Source organism: Aythya ferina (assembly GCF_964211825.1).
Source record: "Aythya ferina genome assembly, chromosome: 2".
Taxonomy (NCBI): domain Eukaryota; kingdom Metazoa; phylum Chordata; class Aves; order Anseriformes; family Anatidae; genus Aythya; species Aythya ferina.
The window spans coordinates 27,335,898-27,359,179 of NC_140297.1; the positions used below are offsets into that span (position 1 = coordinate 27,335,898).

The 23,282-nt window shown below is 37.1% G+C and overlaps 1 protein-coding gene across 1 annotated transcript in view; it reads left to right on the plus strand.

The window, feature by feature from the left end:
- UMAD1 (UBAP1-MVB12-associated (UMA) domain containing 1) overlaps positions 1-22,504 on the plus strand; it is an 80,046-nt gene extending 57,542 nt beyond the window's left edge. The window contains exons 3-4 of the mRNA XM_084508011.1: positions 2,643-2,728; positions 20,886-22,504. Of these exons, the coding sequence (XP_084364137.1) occupies positions 2,643-2,728; positions 20,886-21,143 (344 nt within the window). The 3' untranslated portion in view covers positions 21,144-22,504. The remainder of the gene's footprint in view (positions 1-2,642; positions 2,729-20,885) is intronic.
- Positions 22,505-23,282: the final 778 nt, after the last annotated feature.

Consider the following 23,282-nt stretch of genomic DNA (forward strand, 5'->3'; position numbering starts at 1 on the left):
TCTCCCAATGAGCTGTTCTTATTCCTCGTTTCCTGTGAAGGTTTTTACATTTTTGACCTTTTGGTCCAGATTTCAAGCAATTATTTCTTTTCATCTTGAGGAAAACCAATCATAGGAGAAAAAAAAAAAAAAAAAAAAGGATATTCTGGATAGCACTAACACATATCAGTTAGGTCTTTTGTTTCTTCGAATATAAAAACTTTCAAGTGCTTTTTCAGGAATAGTATGTAAGGATGAGGAGGAAGAAGTTGGTTCATGTGTTTCTTAGATCTCCAGTGTAAGTCTTTCAGTATGTTTCTGCATACTCCCAGCTTTACCCAATAAGAGTCCTCTCACTGATTTCTGTTACCTGTCCCTTTGCTGCAGACTGGCTACCCAGCCCTTACACACTTGTTTAGCCTTTGTCCAGCTAGCTGCAGTCTGCTTGCATCTTCACAAGTCTCTGTGCAGCCAGTATCTGCCTGTTCCCTTGACGAATCATGATCTCAGGGAGGGGTATCCTGTGTTTTTCCTCCCGCATCTTTCATAGCGCACAGGACTGGGAGGGAATACAAAAGGTCATTCATCCTCCTTGTCTTGGCAGGGCTGAAGCCATTCATAACAGATGTTTCTTCAGCCTCTCTCTGCAGCCCTTTAGAGGGGGACATTCCACTACTTCCTGAAGCAGTTGATCCAAGCGCTCAACCAGCCTCACTTCTGGAGAAGCTGATCTAGCCTCAATTTGCTATGATTTCAACTTGTTTGCACTCTCATCCACAGCAAATGTACCAAAAATATGTTTTATTCTCCTCTTCATACATCTGCCAACTATTTTCACGCCTCTCCAAGTTTTTGCAATATTTCATTGCAGATGGCATTTACAAGACCTCTAATAATTTTTCTTTGCAGACTTCTACTTCAGTACATATGTAAACTAATTGGTTGACATGATTTATTTTAATGGCAATTACTTATATCATAATCTTATAGGTGCTTACAAATTTCATTTTTCACAGTGTCATGAGGAGGTATTGAAGATGCTCTGACTCCCCTTCTCCTGTGTTCTCTTCCCACTTTTTTTGCACTTCTCCCCTTCCCTCACGCATTTATCTTTTTTTTTTTTTTTTTTTTTAAAGAGATGCTATGAATGCAAGTACTTTGGAGTATTTTATGGAGAGAACTACAGGCTAACTGAGAAGCATTTTTCAACTCCAGGAAGGTTCTAAAAGGTGTAGACACTAATGAAGTGTGTAGGCATTAATGACCTACAACATGTATTTACTGATGATGCTCCTGACACTCTTGACACTGTTAGGAATTATCCTAGAGTATTAAAACAAACCTGATGACTAAACACTACTGCTAGATTTCATAAGGTACTTTTCCAAATATTGCAGTGTACCCAGGGGTCTGACTGTGGGTCCTTGGGGGTGGGTGACAGCTTGGTGCAAGTACACGCAGCTTCCAGGCTGACTGGGAATGGGCAGAAGCTGGCTGCTGTTCACTGCAGCCTCTGCCAGGTGCACCACTTCTAAACAAACCTCTGGAGAAAAGGGCACAGGAAAGCCAAAAACACAGGCTTAGCAAAGGAGTTAAGCTACAGTAACTCAAACCCCTTCATTTAGAACTGTGGCGGCAGGACTTTTTAAGAAGACAGGCTTCCAAAATAATCCATTACAGAAAGCACCATCAGTTCAAATAAAAATAAAACCAGAATGACACAACTGAATCTTTTTTCATCTTTCTAAGTTGTCTCTTCTTACCAACTATTTGCTGAGTTGCACCAACAGCATAAAGAGATAATCCACAAGATTTTTACAGTTTTCTGTACAACATCCCACAGTCAAAGACAATTAGAGAAATAAGTTAGATTTTTTTTTTACCATATCTGAGAAACACTGCTTTTTTGTTTTACTGCCTTTACATTTTTACTAAAATTACTGATGTAACTTCTCTCTAAAATAAACTTAAATACTCTGCCTCTAGTTTATTGCTGTGATCTACCCATCTTAGATTGGTACCAGCTGCAGCTTTTGGGAGATCATGTCTCAGCTGCAAAATCCTAGAAAGAGGTAGCCACGTCCATGCAATGGGATGAGGTTAATGTCCAGCCTGCCCAGTAGTCATTTTCCCTTTATGGCCAAAACCAGGGAATTTCTTTTCTTATGCTGCATCTCTTTTTTGAAACTTGTGCACAGATATCTCCTGTACAGAAACTAGGTTGTAAATGAGGATAGAATAACCATGCACATGTCCTCCTAGCTTGACTTGGAGAGACATGAATGATGCTTGTACCAGGTATGGCCTTTGCACTGCTGCATCTCCTTTGCTTGACGCTTTGCCATTATTAGAATTTAATGGCCAGTCCTAAGTGTTCAAAAATAGGGGACCCCTTTTTTTATTATTATTTTTTCTTTCTTTTTATTTGTTTCTCTGTATTTTTCACTTTAACAAATTGAGACAGATTTACTCCTGGTTTTCACAGACCACTACTCAGTGTTTGTTTTCTCATGTTCAAAACTGTAAAATATAAATATAAACAGAGTTCTCCCTTTCCCAGTGAATTGTACTATTTGGTTTTAGGGAAACTCAAGGTCTTTTCTTACTCCCTATAACGCATGAAGGATTTTAGTGATTTAATAGGTATTTTCTTTCTTTGCTAGGTGAGACAGCTGATGATCAAAACAGAGAGTCAAAGGACAAAACTTCATTTCCAGAGACCAGACCGACCTACAGCCAACCTTCACAGGTAGGAGATTAGGTCTTTACTCATGCATGCTGAAACTTTGATAGCAGATCATTTGAGAAGTATGAATGAGAAGGAGAAGGTCTCAATACATTCACATCCTCTGCAGACTAAGTGCCTACTCAAAAAAGAAGCATTACTAGTAATTAGATGACAATACTGTCAAGGCCACCGATACTGATTTGAAAAAGAAACAGTAAGAAGGGAAGGCTGGGCTGTGTGCTATTGCTGTTAATCTTATTTTTATATTTAAGATTTGAAAACATGGAAATGTAGCTGGAGTGTTAATGAATTGCATACAAGTATTAGTGTAGTGAGCAGTGATGGAAATTGTCAAACGTTTACATAAGTTATTTATTTCCCCAGTTACTGTTATATGTTACGTGTTGCAAATGTGTGAGTATAATAGACTGTCTTTATTGTGTATTTGTTTTGTTTCAGTACTGTGTGGCTGTAAATCTGGACTTCTTTTTCTTCATCTGGTTTATTTAATATTTAATCTGTGTATGCCAAAAAGGGCTTTCCAGAAGATTTTTGCATATGGTGTACACGTATTTTTCTTCTCCACCTCCTCTGAAAATGTTTTTGCAATGAGTATGAACCTGTTTTCCATTGCTGTGTAGTCCTAGATATGTGCAAGATAACTATAAAACATTTTGTTTGTATTTTTATGCTTTTGTGGTGCCTTTTTTTTTTTTTTTTTTTTTTTGCTTAACCCATTCTTTCTCTCTCTCTCATATCTAACATTGAAACTAACAGTGTCTCTGTCTCTGTCTCTCTTCTCAATGACATTGCAATATATATTGGTAAGTTCCTTGGTATATCAGAGGTGTGTGCGTTGATGTTGCTCATCTAAGAATGCTCAATGTGTGTGTGGGTGTGTTCTAGAGCTCCATTTTTTCTTTGTAAATTAAAAACTGGGCCTGACACAGAAATCTTTCATTCATCAAAACTTTAGTCTGATTTCTGTATCTATACACATCTGAGCAAGGTGTTTTGCCACTGAAGTCCTGCAATTTTGAGGCACTAAAATGCATTGGTATTGTTGTTACTGCACAAACGTGGTTTCCCTTAATGTGGTGTTCTTGCTAGGTATGGTGAACTGATGGTCATTATAGCATCCATGGTTTGTTCAGTTCTGTGGAGCTTCAGAAAACAGGAACTTGTAGAATATTACAGATTAAAGTTTTTATGAGTTAGAGAAAAGAAGCAATTTTCAAAATAAAAAATCAGATTTGTATGTTGCAAAAATGTTTGTACAAATTGACAACATCAACTAAGATACATTTTAATTCCAGTCTCTGGATTTGGGTGTTTGGACTTCACATTTACTCAAAGGAGCTCTCAGTTTCTCAAATTAAATGTAGTAACTGAGGATCATCAAATGAAATGGATAATTTGGGATATTAGGAAAACAATATTTCCATTTGCAGTAATGTGTATGCTTTTATAAATTTGTGGCAGAAATCTAACAATTTAGCAAAACTGGAAAAGCATTGTATTACCTACTCAATATGTCATTGAGACATAGAACATTAATTGAAGTAATAATATTGTTAGCATTAGAACAAAAATCCTTCATAAACACAGTGCAGTATGTTAAAAGATATTTGTTCGACTGCAAAGTAGTACCAGATATTTGTCGTGCATAGTTGAACAGAAAAGTGTTTAGTTCTTCAACTGAATCTTTCAGTTTCTGGAAACTTGGTTTTGTTTTTAAATATTATCTATGTGACATTTTAATAGATGTCAACTTTGTGGAACATGAACAAGTGCTTTTTGAAATGTGATTTAAAGAAGGATAAAGTAATGCTTTGTTCGTGGGTCACTTCCTTAGTCAAAAGGGAAATGAAGCTGAGGTTGATTTTTGAACAAAATGTTTTCTGGAGTATTGTTTGTAACTGTCATTGTCTTTGGAATTTCCCACTTACTTAGGTACTACTGGAGTTGTTTTCTGCACAATTATTGAATTCTCCAATACATATTTCTGTATAATATTGCTTACTTTATGTAAACTACCGCAGAAATAAAAGATTGGAACAAGACCATCTTGCTGCAGCTAGCAACATTTAACAGAACCTCCCTTAAGAATTGCACTCCCAGCACTCTGCATTGTTTTACGAGGTTTTCGCATTGCATGTAGTGCTGTCAGAGGAACTGCAGATATTTAGAAACTTGTAGGAGGAAAGGTGTTTTCAGTTTAGTCTCAAAGTTTATCCTTTTGCTGCAAGGGGTGGGAACAGAAGCTCCTGCTTTGAACAGTCCCATGTGGAGCATCCTCTCCATCGCCAGCGAGTAGACAGAGGCTTGGGAGGGTCATCTCCTGATGCCAGGTTTGTCCTAGGGAGACGGGTCATCCTGCAGGCTAATGAGTGCTCTGGGCCTAATCAAGCATGTACAATCCCACTGAAGTTGCTTCAGGCTCATGAACTAAAAGTTAGACGTGCATTTAAGTGCTTTTCTGGATGGGGGCCAAAATGCTTAGCACTCTGCAGGACCGAGAAATTAGTCTCTTTGTGACTATGAAATGCAAAGCTAATTTTAACAGTGCAACACCATTGTAATAGAAACAGATATTATGGTCTTATTTTTTTCATGCTTGTGGGTTTTCCATTATTATAGTACAATTTCCAGATAATTCAATCTTTATCTGCTTTCATTGGGAATTTAAGCTTATAGATAGTAACCAAATGGAAAGGTTTGTTTTGATATATGAAGAGTGCTGGAAACTCCAGTAATGTGGTGGGGTTATTTTTGATAATGAGCTATTCCATTGGTAAACCAAATTAGCGCAACCATATTTTTTTGTCCTACTGTGAAAGCAATTATGTAGCATATCTATTAGGAGACATAAAAAATATTTTTGACAGATGGTACGGCTGTGAATTAGGATTTATGAAGATTATTGTATGTCTGGTGTCCAGGGCACCTGGGATTATTAAATTGATGCAAGAAAGAAAAAAAAATCTGATAATAGCTGCAGTGTTTTGCATCTCCATACTGTCACCTTAAGAAGCAGCTCGTGTTTATTTGATATTGCACTTCTTGATAATCTGACATGCGCTCTTTAGCCAACAGATGTCAGCAGATTTAATGGGTGGAAACTGTCCCAGTAAGTGCATTAAAATAAACTACCAAAAATGAGAGCCATGTTTAGATTGTAAATTAAGATTTTCCTCTCACTGTGTATTGGTTTTTGGTTTTCTTTATAGTCCTATTTCTCCCTCAAATACTTAATTGCTATTGCCTTCTATCTAAGGAGCTTGTTATACGTTTTCTAGGGCAAGAGAGAATCCTCCAAGGGACTGCTTAATCCATAATTATCTAATTTATATGTTGCTGTTATAGCCACTCTTAATTATATACCTTGCTGTTATACTTATCATTGTAGGACATAGCTTTTGTTATGAATTGCAGTTGTTGTGTTATAGTTCTTGTGACCTTTCTTTGCATAATTTGATACTATAAACTGAGAAGTAGCAGACAGAAAGGACATGTTTCCTGACCTAAATTTAAAATTGTCTATGGCTTTCTCCATATAGACACTACTGTGCACTATTTTGGCTGAGTATTCAAATAAATTAGAAAAAAAAAATATACCAGAATGTGAAGAGAATATCTTCATTAAATTGATCTTTTTTAAAGCTCTGCTGTTTAAGAATTTTGAATAGATGTAAATAACAACTTCTTTTGTGTTTGTTTTGGGGCCATACTTTTCAGTTGGGAAAACAGAAGTATCATAAGATATAAAATACCAAGGAAAACATTGTGCAAGTTGTAAGTGCACAGTATAAAAATGAAGGGAAAAAAAAAAGACTTTATTGTTACTTTTAGTCTTCTACAGAAATTAGTAAGTACTGCTGAAGCTGATAGACGTTTAAGATCTCCTTTTGGGCAGATCACCTGGCAATCATCTGATAAAATTCCAGCACATGAATAACACTAATGCTGCCTTGTTTTCTTTTTAAATATATATATATGTATGTATATGTGTATTAATTAATCAGTTCTTCCAGACCTGTTATCATCTAGTGTTTACTAAAGCTTGGCTGGCATTAATATTTTTACAAGTTACCAGAGAAAGAGATGCCAACTTTTAGGTTATGGTTCAGAAGATTCCAGATTTAAAAATTCAGGAAGGATGTTCTGGGTTAGATTTGCTGCATCATTTCAAATTCCCTACTTTTGCTTTAGAGTAGGTGGCTGATATTTCAAAATTATTGGCCAACATTTGTAATTAGTTTGCTTCATTTTGACAAATTTTAATGTTTATAGAAAATGTAACAGCTAAGATTAGCAGATTAGGGGGTTTTGTTTTGTTTCTTTTTTTTTTTTTTTTTTTTTTTAAAAAAAAAAAAAAAAAAAGCCCTCTTAAAATAGGATTCTAGTTGTGGCCTGGTTAGATTAATTGCTTGTCATATGTCATATTAACTACAAGTACTTCTTCACCTATAAAGCCCTTAAAGCAAGTTGCTCCATATTCTCTCTCTTCTTAATTGGGTATGTAAGCAGTAATCACTTAATGAAATTATCCACTCTTAGAAGGGAATAAGGCTGTCTGCATCAGGTCATCAAGCACACACTTTTCTCTGAATGCTGGTACCTTCAGAAGAAGGTCTTATGTTTTATTCAAATGTTATGTATAAACTGTAGGAAGTGAAGTTTTTACGTTAATTTTAAAGGAGGTGAAGTTTTCAGTATTGGTGCTTGCAGTGGACACCTTCTTTCTTAGCTCTCTGCATCCTTTGCATGTATAGTAGGTATGTAGCCGACAGGTTTTTGGGGGACCTGCATTTACCACACAGCCCTAGGCACAGACTGAGAGTGCCTACAGAGCAGAGCTGCCATGTAATAAGAAGGTTGCGGTACATGGTTGTGACCTTACTGAGAAAGAAGGTAAATAGCCCTGTCAGCTAAAAGTCAGCAATGACATTGTAATAGATATTTACTTCATAGAGCTTATTGTAATGTTCATATTGCTACCTGTTTGATAATTGCTCAAAATACCTAAGAGTCTTAGGAAGACCAAAGACTTAGGAAGACCAAGGAAGATCTCCAGAACTTGCTGACCAGTGGACTTCTTGCACTCCATAGTTGGGCACCTTGGGGGTGTGTGGGTGTGTACATATATTATGTATACATACATGCACGTGTAAAATTTAAGCAATGTGATTGTCCATGAGAAAGACTGCTTATACACATCACAAAGGATAAGTTACTGTGGCCTCACAAAAAATACTGTGTGAACTCAGATTCAAGCAATCTATTGACCTAGAGTCAACCAGTGAAACCTGGGCTTGTCTTATAAGAATACCACCTTGTCTTATAAGAGTACCACCTTCAGAATTTTTTTTCAATTCTGAAGTGAATAGTTAGATTCATTATCTGTGTAATGTGATATACAGTTGGGGTTACATCAGATACTTAGCAATCATAGTAACATCAAGAAGGCTATGTCAATGGTCTTTTTTTTTAAGGGAAGTGTTGTATTTTTAGATATAGGGAACTGGAGTGGGAATGGAGAGATGTGAATTAACGTGGTTGCCACCAGCTTCCTATCTGAATTCATCAAAACCAGTTCATTTTCAAAAATGTAATGCAGCTTTCTTACAATGTGTTTTCCTACAGCAGTTTGCAAGTTAACTGCTACTTGTAACATCATCCCTTTGTTTAACATCTGTTGAGATTTCATTATGACAAGAACTGAGGATGCTTAACCTTCTTTTAAGAGACTTGAATGTCCTGCCTGGTTAGCAAATACTTGTAAGCAGAAGCCAAGCACCAACACGGGCATTTTGGATATCCCTGCCTCCCACCACCATGCTTGGGGAGCGCGGAGCCACTGCTGTGATCAGTCTGTACCACTGGGGAGGCTTGCACAGCACCAGACAAAGCCACCTCCTGTAGGGAAAAAGTGGCCCACAAGCATCATTGTTTACTTACCTTGTCTACTGCCTACAGATAGCGAAGTATATGCCCACATGGAGAAGTTATAAAATAGTAAAATCAGCCTGATTGGCAGCCTCTTCATTTGGAGACCTAGGCTTTAGCAGAGGCACGTGTACTCCAACTAATGACCAAGGCACATGTATCCAGAAGCACAATTCGCATATCTCGCTATTTAGTTTGTGCAGAGACTTGCTATATGCTTTATGAAATTGCGTGCTTATTCGGTTACACTTGCTGGTTATTTGTAGTAGGAGATGCTCAAATTAGGTGCCCAGATGTTCCCACTCACATTTTTTAGCCTTTGTCTAATTTTGGAATCTTCTGACTAAGTTAATCCCCAGATAAAACTACTGATTATCCTGTATCTCTTGCCCAAACACATGCGGTTGGACTAAAAGCCAGTAACGCCGGTTCACTTTGCTGCTGTCAACACATTGATCGGTCAGTCATCCTGCCTCTGGGAGTAACCCTTCTGGGCTTTCAAAATATTAAAATTGATCTAAAATACAATGTAGATCATACATCATTTGATGAGACAGCATGCTAATATAGCCTGATGGTACAGTGATATTTACAACATGATGCATTAGTGTAAAATGGTGGCTAAAAGACTGTGGTATAGGGCAGCTTATTAATAATTACTCTAAACACCACGTAAGGAAAGTAATAGTGTTCTTAGGTTAGTCTCACTGTCACAAAACAAACCAACCAACCAACCAAACAAAAAAAAAACAGCAGTACCCAGTCCATTTTAATGGAAAGGAAAAAAACACACAAAAATGCCTCATTTCAGTCCAAAATGCAAGGTTGGTAAGACAGGAATATGTTTTTCTGTACTTTCCATCAGTGTGGTTTGATAATTTTATTGATTATTTCTTCGTAATGTGCTACTGCTTTAATTTCAATCTTAAAAAAAATCCCCCAAAACCTCACCACTTCTCATCTGCATCAGATTTTTAAAGGACCCTGCACTGGGTAGCACACAGTCAAATTTTGTTCTGAAGTATTTTTTAAAAATACAACAAGATAAAATTTGTTTGCACATTTTTGTTTGTTTGTTTCCACAGTGTTACAAATTTTAAGAATACTTTTCTAGTGTTGCGATGCAAATAGGAGATCTACTTTCTAGAAAAACAAGTCTATTTTAAACATTAAAAAATTACATTTCTTCCTTTTCATTGTGGTTCAATTGTCTTCCTTCCACAGAAAACCAGGAGCCTGCAGGAGGCCTACATAATTGAAAGAGGTGGCCAACATTTGTTTATTTTTTATTTATTTATTTATTTATTTAGTGCTTTTCTGCTTTGAGAGTCATCTTACTCTTATTCCTGTGTCTCAAAAGCCTAAGCAGTAAGTGCTGAGGACAACTTAGTCTTTGTAATTAGTGTTCGTAGATCCAAGCCTGACAGACTCCAGCTCCTGGTAAGGTCTTTGCTGACGGTGCTCTTGATGAGTGCTCCAGCTACACGATGTGTATGGAGGAACTTGGAGTCAAATATCTAGCCTTCCTTTCTCTTATTTCTCACTTGAATCTCTGTGGGGAGAGCAGGTAGAAAGTTGCATTAGGCAACTTGCCTAATTCACCACTTCAGACTTAGAACATTTTTAATTTTGAGAGAGAATGTAGTGCTACTCTTGCCACAAGCTTGGGTTTATATATATGCAACAGGATTAAAAAAAAAAAAAATAACTCAGAACAAAGCACTTAGTGCAGTGATTTTTATGCATACATCTGCCCGAGGATCCATTTATATTCTTCAAGACTGAGGAGAGAGATTGCTGGAAAGATCTGGGGATTCAGTTGCCAACTAAAACTTCATGAAGAACTGCAAAAACATTGGTTGCAGTTATCACTGGAGCAAAGCTTCACCTGGGTTCAGACTAGTAATTTTCTTTCCTATAATAGCTGTAACCAATTAGCACTTTCAGAAGGCCAAAAGACCAAATCCAAGAAAATTTTGCTCTTGCTGTAGATGGAAGTGACCCATCTGTCTTTTTCCTCTCACTGATGCTTACATTCTAGGGAGACATTTTCTGGATGTCTTTACTACTGTGACAACTCAAGGAGAGATTTACTTTTCTTGTCAAATAATATCATCATTTTAACTTCACATTTAGGCAACTTTTCCCAGTTGGTCCTATTTGCTGAAAAAATTACAGATTTCTTTTGTGAAACCGTGTTGGCCAACTATTTTCCTACTAGTCTCTTATTTTCATTTGACTTTTCTAGGTTCTTTTCTGAAGTAGACAGCTTTCTCTCCCATTCGAGTCCTTGGATTTTCATACATTTAGGAGTAGAACAATGAGAATGAAGTGTTACCCTCTTTTTTAGAGGTTTTGCTCCACACCCATCTACCATCTCAGAGAAACTGTCATCTTTCTTCTGTCACAGTAGATTACTGTTTTGGAGCTTCTACGGTAGCAGGGGTTGGGAACAAGATATGGAAGCAGGGACTCAGTTTGTCTGAGCTCCTCCCATTCAGGATGTCACATGCCCAAAAGGTCTTAAGGTTTTATTTATTTTTTTTGCCTGGAGCAGTATAGAGAAACTCAAATCTTGTCGCTACAAGTGACCTAGAGATAACTACAGTGACTAAATGTAGCTGATAAATTAAAATAGGTAATTTAAATAGTGTTTATTTAAATATACAATTAATATTTTATGGGAAATTCATTTCTTAGTATGTTCTCTGGCTCTGTCAAAAAGATAAAATATAAACTTTGCTCCTGATTTCAGCCCAATTAGAAGAGTATTTTTGGGGGGATAAGTAACATTGGCATTCCAGTTGCTCAAAAAATACTGCTCCACATACAAAGAATTCATTCATGGCTCAAAGTTGCTTCAATAGATAACTGAATTTTAGCAGTGCATATCAAAGATTTGTATTCCAGCAGAAATTAAGGTAGCAGCAAAATAAATGTGAGTATTTTGTGCTTTGGGATGACCCTGAAGTTGCTGAAGAAATCCATTATCAGCAGTTATCAGACTTCTCTGTTCATTTTGCAGTATATTGCCTTGTCCTTCACCTCTGCCTTCTGGCTGAGGAATGCACTGCTGGATGGCTGGAGTTGCCCGTTTTTTCAGTTGCAGTTCTTCTGGCTGGTAGTTTGCTCACTGTAGTGATCTTCATGAACTTTTTAATCTTTAGGCATATGTGCTACAGCAAAAAATATAACAATCTGGCCTAGTTAGCAACGTTTCCTGGCACTGGCACGAGCACAACGTGTTGAATATTGTTCATGTTGCTTATTATACTGTATGAGGTCTTTGCTATGAATAGCTTGCACAGCGCTTCAAAGGAACAGAGGAACTAGATAAATTGTTCCTTACTAAACCCACATCTCTCTGTCTCTTCTAAGATAATTCTTATCATGGTATTCATGTTGTAAAGGGGAAAGTTGTCCAAAATTCATGTATTAAGACTGTGCCCTGTGCTCTAGGGCCTGCAGAGGGGTGCAGGAATGCAGCAGGAAAGGGAACCCTGCTGCTGAGGGTGCATGAGGGCTGGTATGCATCTTACATATTAATATTCAGAAGTGCTGGAATTGGTTGCAATTGAAGGGAAGATAAGGAGGGGAATAAAGTTTTTATTCCAATACAAATGTAATTGTTAAAAAAATATTTTTAGTATAAAAACATTTTGCTGTAGAAGGATCCCATGATACAGTATTGTTCTAAGACAGAAGTGAGTTCTGACATCTTAAATTGGTGACAAAATCATTTGTGTGCTGGAATATCCCTGGTTCCAGGAAAGGGGAAGAAGAAAATGAATTATATTAAAGAAAAAATAAATTTGGGCACTCAAAACAAAACAAAACAAAAATGGCCCTTCACTGGTCCTACCTCACCTACATAGGGCTTAATGCAGAAACTAGGCTTATATGTTTTGTTTTGTTTTTTTTTTCTTTTTTGCATCTTTTATTTCAAACCTCACATCATGATCAGCATGAAGATCAGGCATTCTTTTCAATGTGGTATTTTTCTACACTGAGTGACAAAGCTCCAAATCTGTGGCAGGCTCAGAGCAGTATCACCTCTTACTCAGATCAGTTACTATTTTTGGATCTTTGAGGTTCTGCATTTTTGGCTTGTACAATTTGATGTTATTTTCATTGTATGGGGACCTAGATATATTCTTTGTAGAAGTTTATATAGCCCAAATTCATATGGCAAAAATATTATTTTAATTATGGTGGGAAATTAGGACCTATTTTTAATGAAGATTTAGAATTATTTTCTGCCTTCTTCCTATTTTTACTTTTTGTTAGTTCTACAGTTTTTCCTCATGTTGCATCCCTGTTCACAATTATGTAATTTCCTGTTCTAGATGCCCACATTTGAGATGTTATGATCTTCTGTCTTTAAACAATGAATAAAACAGTTAAGTAAAATAAATGGTATTAGGAATAAAGGTATAGAAGTAGGATTTAGAAATAAAAATATCATTCTACAATCTCAGTTATATGAAGTTCAATATCTTAGCTAAATTTATCACCAAACACCCTCCAAGTATTTCATGTGTCAAATCATTATTATAAGGATTTGAGTAAAACAGAAGCTTAATCTTATTTCAGTTGGAGTTTGTAAAATTGTTAACTAAGAAAAACAATGTTTTTCTTCTAAGGACATAATATAAGGACATAATATAAGGACATAATAAAGACATAGATGCTTTAGACTCCAGATATGCAGTCTTTTGTGTTACTTAAAACTTTTCAGGGTGGAATTGCATTTTACAAGTGTTAACAGGCATCTCTAGTATTTACTAGGATAATTAACACACTTTAACCACGCAACTATTCAAAGTATCACAAGTTCAAATGGCAACCTTGCAGTGCTTCCCCTCTACAGTGATTAACAGTTTTAGCTGTTTGAGGGGGCAAGGAGCATGTATTAAATACAGGCAGCTCATTCTGCATTTAGAATATCAAATTGTTCCTGCATGACTGAAAAAGCCAGTTCTGAACAATTACACTTTTCTAATTGCTTTAAGTCTACTTATGCATTTCTACTAAAGAAGTAGAAATGCATATCATTGCTAATACGAAAGTGTGGTTTAGCAGATTCCCCTATTGCTGTCAGTGTGCTAGAATACTCTGTGGGGAGTTTTTCTATTATAATAATAAAATAAAATAAACTGTAGAATGTCAGAGGCACTTTTTACTATTTCTTTAGAATTTTATTTAAGATCTCAGGAACGTTAACCTGATTCTGTCCTAGTCTAGGAAAAAGCTGAAAAGCGTGCTTTAAAGAGGAAGAGAGAAAAGAAAAATACCTAAAATATATGTCACAAATCAGTAAAAAATATACTTAAAAGCTTATTTTAGAACCTGGTTCTGTGTTATTCGGAGTAGCAATATTGATAAATGGAGAAAAAAACATGCTGTGTACTAAGACATGACATTTGTGCAGGTAGCAGGAGCTCTTTAAGAAAGACAGATCGGTGCTGTATTACAGACTATGAGTCATGAAAAGTTGGGAAACGAGAGCCCAAAGCAAACAGGAAAGCTGATTTCCATTGACAGCCATTGTTGCTCTAAAAGCCTCTCCAAGGACTCGATCTTCGCCAGGAGCTTTCAGTGTGCAAGTCGTCCCTGTTGGAACCAATGACAACACTGATCTGAGACTAGGATTACAATTACATTCGCTGCATTTCTCTTCAGAAAGAAATACACTGACCAGAAGCCATTACGGTACTGCAGCCAGCTACTACGAGGTCTCCTGCACTTTTTCTTCCACCTGCTTTTGTTGTTCCAAAGCAGAAACAAATTTCTTCTGGAGTCCCTGGAGGGGATGCTGAGTAAACTTTCAATTGAACCTCGAAAGAATAGCAGCTCCCAACACTTGTGAAGTTTTCTGAGCCTTTTCAGTGGCTTCTGTATTTTACTAGTCTGGGTGAATTCTGTAAAGATGTTGGCCATATACTTATTGGTGTATATCGGGTATGGTTTTTGTTTGTTTGTTTGTTTTTCTTCTGTTTCTGTTGTTTTGGGTTTGTTTCTTTGTGATATTTAGAAGCTGTCATGTACACTTTTCCTCCCCTCCAGCAAGGTCTTACTGATCCTTTTCTCCTCGCTTAAACTTCTGAATACAATGTGCTAAACATTCAGCGAGCCTTGCAAGTAATTCTTCTTTTTCCATCTGTTCCTCTTTTCAAATAAGAAAAGTAATGGCAAAGATCATTATCATCACTGGTGATGCTCACTCTGGAATTCCTACAAATTTTCTAAAGAGGCCCAGTGAATATCTTAAAAGCATCAGTTGAAACACAATTGGAAGATGAATCCACTGAGACAATTTCCATTTCTAGATACATCAGAAATAACTGCATAATGCTGCCTACGTTGTAAGACACGTTATAACACACTATGGGCTATAATACCACAAAATTGCTTGAATTAAAGATAATATTTCTATATCAACATCAGTGTTGTAGGTCTCTGTCTTTGGCATAGGTATGATATTGTGGGGATGCTGAACATACTGCTTGTTTCTTAAGGCTGGCTTTTTAAGGAAAATTGATCTGCTTCTCAGAAAAAAAAAAAAAAAAGCCTCTTTTACAGAAAGTACACATTTCTTGAGATAAATCACTTTTTGGTAGAAAACCTTGTTCAATAATTTGGATGATAATAATGTTGGCACTGATCTTTGATATTGCTTCAGAGCACTGTAAATCCAGCTTCCCAGTACATTGTAAACTGCATTTTTTCTTCCTTATGAGGCTCTTGGCAGACTTTGCGGTTAGCACACATAGATGCAGCGAATTAGATGTTTTTAAAGGCATCTGAGGGATATAAAAAATAAAGATATAAGAGTGTAAGAGGAGGAATTTACTTCAGATGATAATTTTATACTTTGTTGGTTTTGAAATAACATATAACACCCTTGCTGTCACAATTAGTAGCCGGTAGCCAGCTACCGTATATGTTTCCATACTGCTTCTTTCATCCCTCTTCATTTGGGTTCCAAGCCAAGAACGAAGAAAACACCTTTCTTGTTTGAATTAAGTCTGAGTACCATACCTTCTGTAATTTTAACTGATTTTTTGAACTCCCCAGTGCTTGGCGAAATGTAAATTGTTTGGTGATATTCTAAGTGCATTCAATTAATATTTCTCATAGCGGGATTGTGTGTCATAGCATTTGGCAGTGCTTTGTTTAGCTAATGTCCAGAGAATATGCTCTGAATAGATTGTGTTCTGGATAAATAAGTTAGACATTTAAGTAGAAAGCAGTGTGACTAATGTGAGATATCAAATTCTCTAGGACTTGCAGTTCTATATGTGCCTGAGGAATGCATGCATGAGAACATAAGCCATTTCATAACCTTGGTTTTGATTGCGTAACGCAGCTTTCTGCTGGTGTTTGCAGTGTAACCAGCTTGGTGATTTAGCTCTGATGGGTGATGGATGTTCTCTACTAGGGTGTCCAGTTCTTCCTTCCAGTACCACGGACACCATAACAGCCTGCTGGTCAGGTTGGCCCCATCAAGCTCTGTTCGCTGATGTGGGTTCTCCAGCATGTGAGTGAAATATGTCTCAGCCCTTGTATAGGACGCCTTTATGATTAGGACAAAGACAAACATATCTAGCTTGGTAAGATCTTACACATGAGGCCATTATCTGAATATCATTTTAAGAGTGTTCAGAAACAATTCTTCATAGCGAAGACCAAAAATTGCCTGCAATGACTGCACTGGGCAAAACCGTAAAAATACTTTGTGCAACCTGAATTTTTCAGGACAGGAACTTTTTGTCTGTGTATGTAGATAGCTGGCAGGTAATGGGCACTGCCAAAGTGGACATGAAACTGTACCAGGTAAAAAGATGAGGTCCACAGTATTCAAGGATTTAAACTGCAAATGTGACCATTTTTCCAGCTGTCCATCCTCAATGCTGGGCATGGCTTATACTGTCTATCACTGCACACTGTGACAGGCCTCCATCTCTGCACACTGGAGCAGTTGTTCTTGCTTTTGGAAGGGCACAAAGTGTCCAAAGAGACAACTTTGCAGCATACTTTAATGCTGCCCCTTGCATTTTTAAGCCCTGCTTATCTGACCAGCATAGGAGCAGGGAGGTATGACCAGGTTGACTTTGGCCAGTGTGTTTCTACCACACTTGGGGTTTGCACACTGCGTTGAACAGGCATCCTCCCCAGGTTATGTTTTTTTCACATTGCATAATTTGCAGGGAAGTCAGTCCAATAAAGTAAGATGTGACTTTCTAGAAATGAGAAAGTAAACACGAGCATTTTAAGGTAATTTAAAAAACAAACAAACAAACAAAAATAACCAAAAAAAAAAAAAGGGAAAGCGTGGGGAAATTTGGATCTGGATTTAAAAAAAAAAAAAAGCTTTTTTTTTTCTTGGGAGTTAGTAGTGGTTTATGTGTGGAACTGAAATAGGAAATCTTGAGTTCTTTTCTCATTTCTGATGTAAGCTTGTGATATTGGACCCAAGGCCTTCTCATGAGGGGATGGATGGACTGAGACCCAAGTACTATTGGATCAGAGGTCAAATTATAGCATTTGTTATACTGACCAGACACTTTTTTTCCTTTGTTCCTGACTTGTCTGCACTATGTTCCTCCCATCCCTTTTAGACTTTGTTTATTATATTGTTTTGTTCATTTAAATAGTATCAGCATCTACAGACGATTAAGAACTTCACAACCTCATATAGAGATTGAGTATGGTAAAATAGTGTTTAACTATAAAATATTTCTGACGTAATTCATCCTTCCTTCCTTTGAAACTTGGAGTGGGACTGAGAATAAGGACAGCTGGTCATTGCCCTATCTCTGTCAATACACAGTATCTGCTGTGTGCAGAAAGGGTTTCATTTCTGGGGCTGCCCACTTGGCACCCTTCTAACAACTGTAAGGCTCCTGGGAGAAAAAAGAAGATCCAAGATGCTTTGTGCTGTCTCCCATTTTTTTCCCTCTTTGAAGTTAGTTTTGCCACATGATGGTCTAATTTGCATTGTAAATTGAGTTCATCCAGCTTGAGGGACAATTAAGATAGAAACAGGTGTTCTTAAATGTATGATTTGCCAAACAAAATAAACATTGCATTGTAGGGATTTCTGATTATCATCCGAGCTATGGGAATAGGACAACGAGTGAGAGATCGTTTTTCCCTGGAATGTGGGAGTGGGGGAGGCAGGAGGTCCTTTGAAGATTTTGTTTAATTGATTCCTAGATGTAACCTTTTCCTGTTTTTCATTTTGGGCTTTCTGGCTTTGCTCTCCTCTTCAGAATACAGGACTGATGACATACAAGCAAATACCGGCACCTCAATAAAAGCTCCGCCAGTTCTTTCTTTCAGGAGGGAATATAAGAAATTTGTGCATAGTAGACTTTACAGGGAAGCTTTGAAATATACAGCAGCTGCAAGTTTAAGTACATATTTGAAGTGTGCTGTTTCTTGTTTTGTTTTGTTTTTCCAGATAAACATCATTAACATAAATACATGTTCTGTGTGTTTGGTAGTGTTCTTAGTAAACCTGCATGTCTATATCAGAAATATCTTGTTGAATTTGTTCTGATGCACACCCTGAGCCTATTCGGCCATGACAAGAAGGAAGGCTTCCCTGTAAGTGTTGCTAATTGATTAGCGACTACAGAAGCTAAGATCTCCTTTAAAGTGAGAGCTGCAGGTCTTCAACTTGAAGATAACTGTGCTGATCAGAAGAGACAAATAAAAGAGGTTTTAGGGTTTTTCCTGAACTTACAGACTATGGTGCTATTGGTTGTGGTGTGTTTTTTCTTTTTTCTTTTTCTTCTAATTTTTATTTTTATTTTTTAATTTTATTTATTTCTCAGAGCTTGGAAAGCTGCCATAAGACAGCTCTGCAGGCTATCTTTCTAACTTATCTGTTAGCTTTCCTATGTTCCTTACCCTCTACAGGTACCAGAATCTGCAAGGAAAGCTAAAAGAAATCTTTATCAACTCTTGCCTTTACTGTTGCATGTCACTTTCTGAATTGCTGTTACATACTCATAAGAATAAAGAAGAGAAGAAAGGAAAGCTGAGGGATATGACAGAAAGACCTGTAAACTGGAACTGGAGGAATTGCGTAGTACAGACATGTCAGAATTACAGTGGCTCAGAGGCAGGGTGCAGAATATTGTGAAAACAGGAGAAACCCAGACGTGTATCTTGTTTATCTCCAGAAAGCTCTGAAGTGGCCTGGAAGAATAGGCAAAGATGAGACTACTCTGTCCTTTCTGATACTATTACATAGAATGAAGTTTAATGCCAATCAGTAAGAAAGTGATCTGAAAGAGAGGAAAAGAATCAAATAGGATGTATGCTGGGAAGCAAGTCCCAGCAGCTCGGTAGGAAGCTGCTTTCATTACTGGCCTGCTTTGGAGCTCCTCTGCTCCTCTTCTGTATTGGGTGATAATCTGGCAGTCATTCCTTTTATTAAAACTTCTTAGCCTTAGGGAATTTTACATTAATATGCTGTGTCATACTGGTAATGGATCTTGGGAAGCTTAGCTTAAGCTTTGGATGTCCAGTCATCATGACTAACAACAAAAGCTTCCAAATCTGGTTTACTTCAGAGCGTGGAGCACCACTAACCCCTTCTGTCCCTACAGCACATGGAGCAGTGAGCTTCTGCTCAGCAAAGAAAAGCGTTTGGCTTGGGTGGGCAAGATTATCTGTCTGTTTAACTGTTGATACTTAAATAGGTTTAATGTTTGTTTATCCATCCTACTAGGTGAGATTTTGGATTGTGTAAGAAATGACTAGTTCTCGGGTTGCACTCAAGTCAGCTCCAGCCCTTCCTTTAAGAAGCAGATGGAGCGCGCTGTACGTGGCTAAATGCTTAGGTTATGTACTCTCCAAGGTACATAGGCCCCACTACTGCCACCTCACCACCCAAAACCCTCCTCCTGCCAAACAGCCATGGCCTCAGAATCTCTGTACTAACCACGGTCTGTAACATTCAGCGCTAGCACAGGTCAGATCTGGAGAAGCACAACTCACCTTCAGATAGTGACATAATTTAGGAGGAAAGCAACTTCCATAACAACTAAACCCGTTTGACTCTTATGATCAGCTGAACATCAGATTAGCAAATTTAAAGCTTTCAGTGCTTTCCTTTCCCTAATAACAGTGTAAGTTTTGGATTTTTCTGGATGTGTGGGTTGAAAGGAAGAAGTCAGGACTGCAATCAGAAATTCATGTACAATGTTTTTAGCTGACGTGACTTGTTAAGCACTTTTGAACAAGTCAAATTTAAATATTTATGTATGTGCTTATATGTATTAGAAATCTCTATGGCAATCATCTTACTCTTTGAGATGATGTGAGGACTATTGGTTTATAAAGCACATTGTTGCTACAAATAGTAAAGGAAGTTAAATTTGCTTTCAGAGGCAGAGTAAATAGTATTTTCTTTGTTTTTAAAATGGTGGAAGATAGACACTTAATAAGGTCATTTTGGTAAGCCAATATCAAAGCTTGTAAGACTGTTGGGTCCAGCATCCTATCTGATGGCATTTTCCATAAATTATATTGATTTATTCTGTATGGCAGGACATTTTATTTCATTGTTTGTTTTGGTTTAGAGGGTTTGTTTGTTTGTTTGTTTTAGTTTTGTTAACTGGGCTTTTCTAATAATCTATAAAGCACATATTTGTCAACGCATAAATTGACATATTACAGGCCTCACTGGCTAGTGAAACAACTCTGTTTCAAATTGGAAATCAATATTGGGAATACTTTGAAAGAACTAGGCTAGGAGGGTTTTGTTGTTGTTGTTGTTTTAATAACCAGAGTCCTACATTTGTAGGATGACTTCTGAAAGGGGGTGGGAGAACAAAATTCTGTGTTTCAGAAGGTTCTTCATCGGTTTAAGAAAGAAATTATATGCAGTAATTTCCCCTAAACAAGACTAGTCTTGATGACAAAAAGTCCCCTCAGCCTTTGTTTTCTTAAATGCAGAATAACATTAGATAGAGAAATTACACTAAACCATTCAAGAAATAAAATGTTGTTTTCAGCCTTAATTAAAATCAACTTAATCCAAAGTATTGTATCGATATGCATTAGGATTTGCTAATTCAGATCTACCTGGACTAAACTCTGCAACTATTTTTATTATTATTATTATTCATTAATAGGTCATGATGGTTCTAAGTAAAAAGCCTTAGCTGCCTGGTCTGTAATGTCTAAATTATTGTTCTTCTGTTCTCTTCAGACAAATACCGGGCACCGATCGCAGTTGACGGTATCAAGTGCAGAGATGGGAAATGGAAGGAGTCAAAATTTGGAAAGCAGCCCTTTCATGTCAGATCTTCTGAGTGATGTACCCTTTGCCCTAGCACCACATGTGTTAGCAGTACAGGGCACCCGTAATGACGTTCCTGACCGACTGCTCACCTATGACATCAATGACAATTTATCAAGATTTTGGTATGACTTTACACTTGAAAATTCAGTGCTTTGTGATCTGTAATGTTTTCTTGATCTTTTCTGTATGTGTCAAGGAAAAAGTCTTAACGTGAACATAAAAACTCATTTTAAACATCTTCATATTTTGGGGGCCTACCACTGGATGTGAGATCCATTGGATCCAAAGGATTATTATTCGGTACTATGTTATATTCTTTAGCTTTAAGTGAACTGTAACTTGCTAAGTAAGGTATCTGCTTATCTCCAAAGAAATCAAGTAAAGCTGTTTCAGCCTGGGCTGGCTGTTGGTATCTACTTCCCGTAGGTAGGCTGTAGGCGCAAACATTTCATAACTTTAAGATGAAGTCTACGCACATCTGCGCTGTTTTGTTATTTCACTCTGATACTAAGCACATATATCCTGTTCTACATGTTTCTTTAAGATCGTCTTTGATTTTCTGCAGATAGAAGCCAGTATTAATGTTACAGCAATGCTTCTTTGTTCTACTGGACAGAGAGCTTCCCAGCCAAAAACTTTTAAAACTCAGGCTTAATTCTGAGTACTGAAATAGTTAGGAGTACTTCACCCAGTCAATTAAACTTACTGATTCAAAAGTTACAACCAGTTACTGCGCTGTCTTCCCATTAGATGGTATTTGTGGCCTCCCCGTTTTGTGCCGCTCCTGTTGCCTGGAGAAGTCCTCCTGGGCTGCCTGTTGGCTGCTGTTTGTTCTCACTGCCACATGTGTTCCTGATTTATACACGGATCAGCTTTTCCATTTTAACCTCTTTGCCCCCTAAAGAAGGAAATCTCAGGACACGTACTTTTAATGGTCACACCCTTCTTTTTTTAATTTGTGTGCCAGAGATACAGATGGCAATGTTTAACAACAGGAAAACATTACATTGTTCCTTATCCAGCTAAATTAGATGGCTAAGTACCTAAACATGCTTTCTCACAAACCACCGTGTCCCCTGCTCACCACCTTTGGGTTTTTCCAACTAAAACAAGAGTTGCTGTTGTAACATCACAATTTGCGTGAATAACAATCTGTGTATCTCAAAAGATTACACTGTGTTTTTTTTTTTCTCTTGGGGTAGAATATTTGCATTGTGCCAAATGCTAGTAGATATTTTCATATAATTTCTGTGCTCTGTGATAGCTTAATATATGCAGATTTTCAGACCTGTGTCCTCTTGTGTTAGAGATAAAAAACATAAATGGTGGAGAAATTACATTGTGAATGTGTCTTAGGCTGCTAAATATTTGTTTTCCAGATTTTTTTTTAATGTATGTATTTAAGTATATTTGTTAGCATATTTTTGACAATTTATGTTCATAAATGTTTTGAAGTAATTGTTTCAGGGAAAGTATCTGTGCTGCACTCTCAATAAAAATGTGTTAAATAATGTGTGAGAATTTAACTTGGCTTGACCTGTGTTGTTCTCTATAGCTGTGACCATTCAGCTTTACAGGAGTTTGAGCTTGCTTTAATTTGGAATTATTATTTTTTTCAGTGCCATTTAAAAGTCAGGACCTGATTTTAAAAGGAAAAAAAAAAGTCCTTTTGAGCAAGTATATCACACCTTTACCTGATGTCTTCTGTATACCATGTTGGTGACCTGCAAAGGTTGCTGGTGTCCATGACACTGTTCAGAGAATAGTACTGCTGTGAGCTAGGAGGTGCTCAGACTTCTTAGAAGGAAGAATTATTTTTACAAAGCTGCTTTGTACTTTTTTGTGTGCTGAGTTTTCTAGTTAACAAGTACCTGAAGCACTAACTTTAATTTCCATGTTTGTTTTATATTTAACCTTTAAAAATTAACCATTCTGCAAATAGCTTGTTTCCATTCAAGCTGTTCATTTCAAGTCTGAAATGTTTCCCTGGCTCTAGAAGCAGAACTGCATGACGCTGCTGGAAAGCCAACAAACTCACAATACTTGTTCTTTCCTTCTTAGCTGACATAGCATATAACTTTTCTGGCATTCATTTTTTATTAATCTTAGATAATTCATCTAAAATAATTATATCTTGTCAAAATTGTGCTCTGTTACACTCACAAGTCAATATCCCATCCTTTCAAAAGAAAATAAAATGCAAAGGAGGGTGGGGAGGAGGTTTTATTCACCCATGATGAGAAATATGGACAGTAGGTTAAACATTTGGCCTGCATCCTTAGCCATGTTCCATAAAGGGTAAAA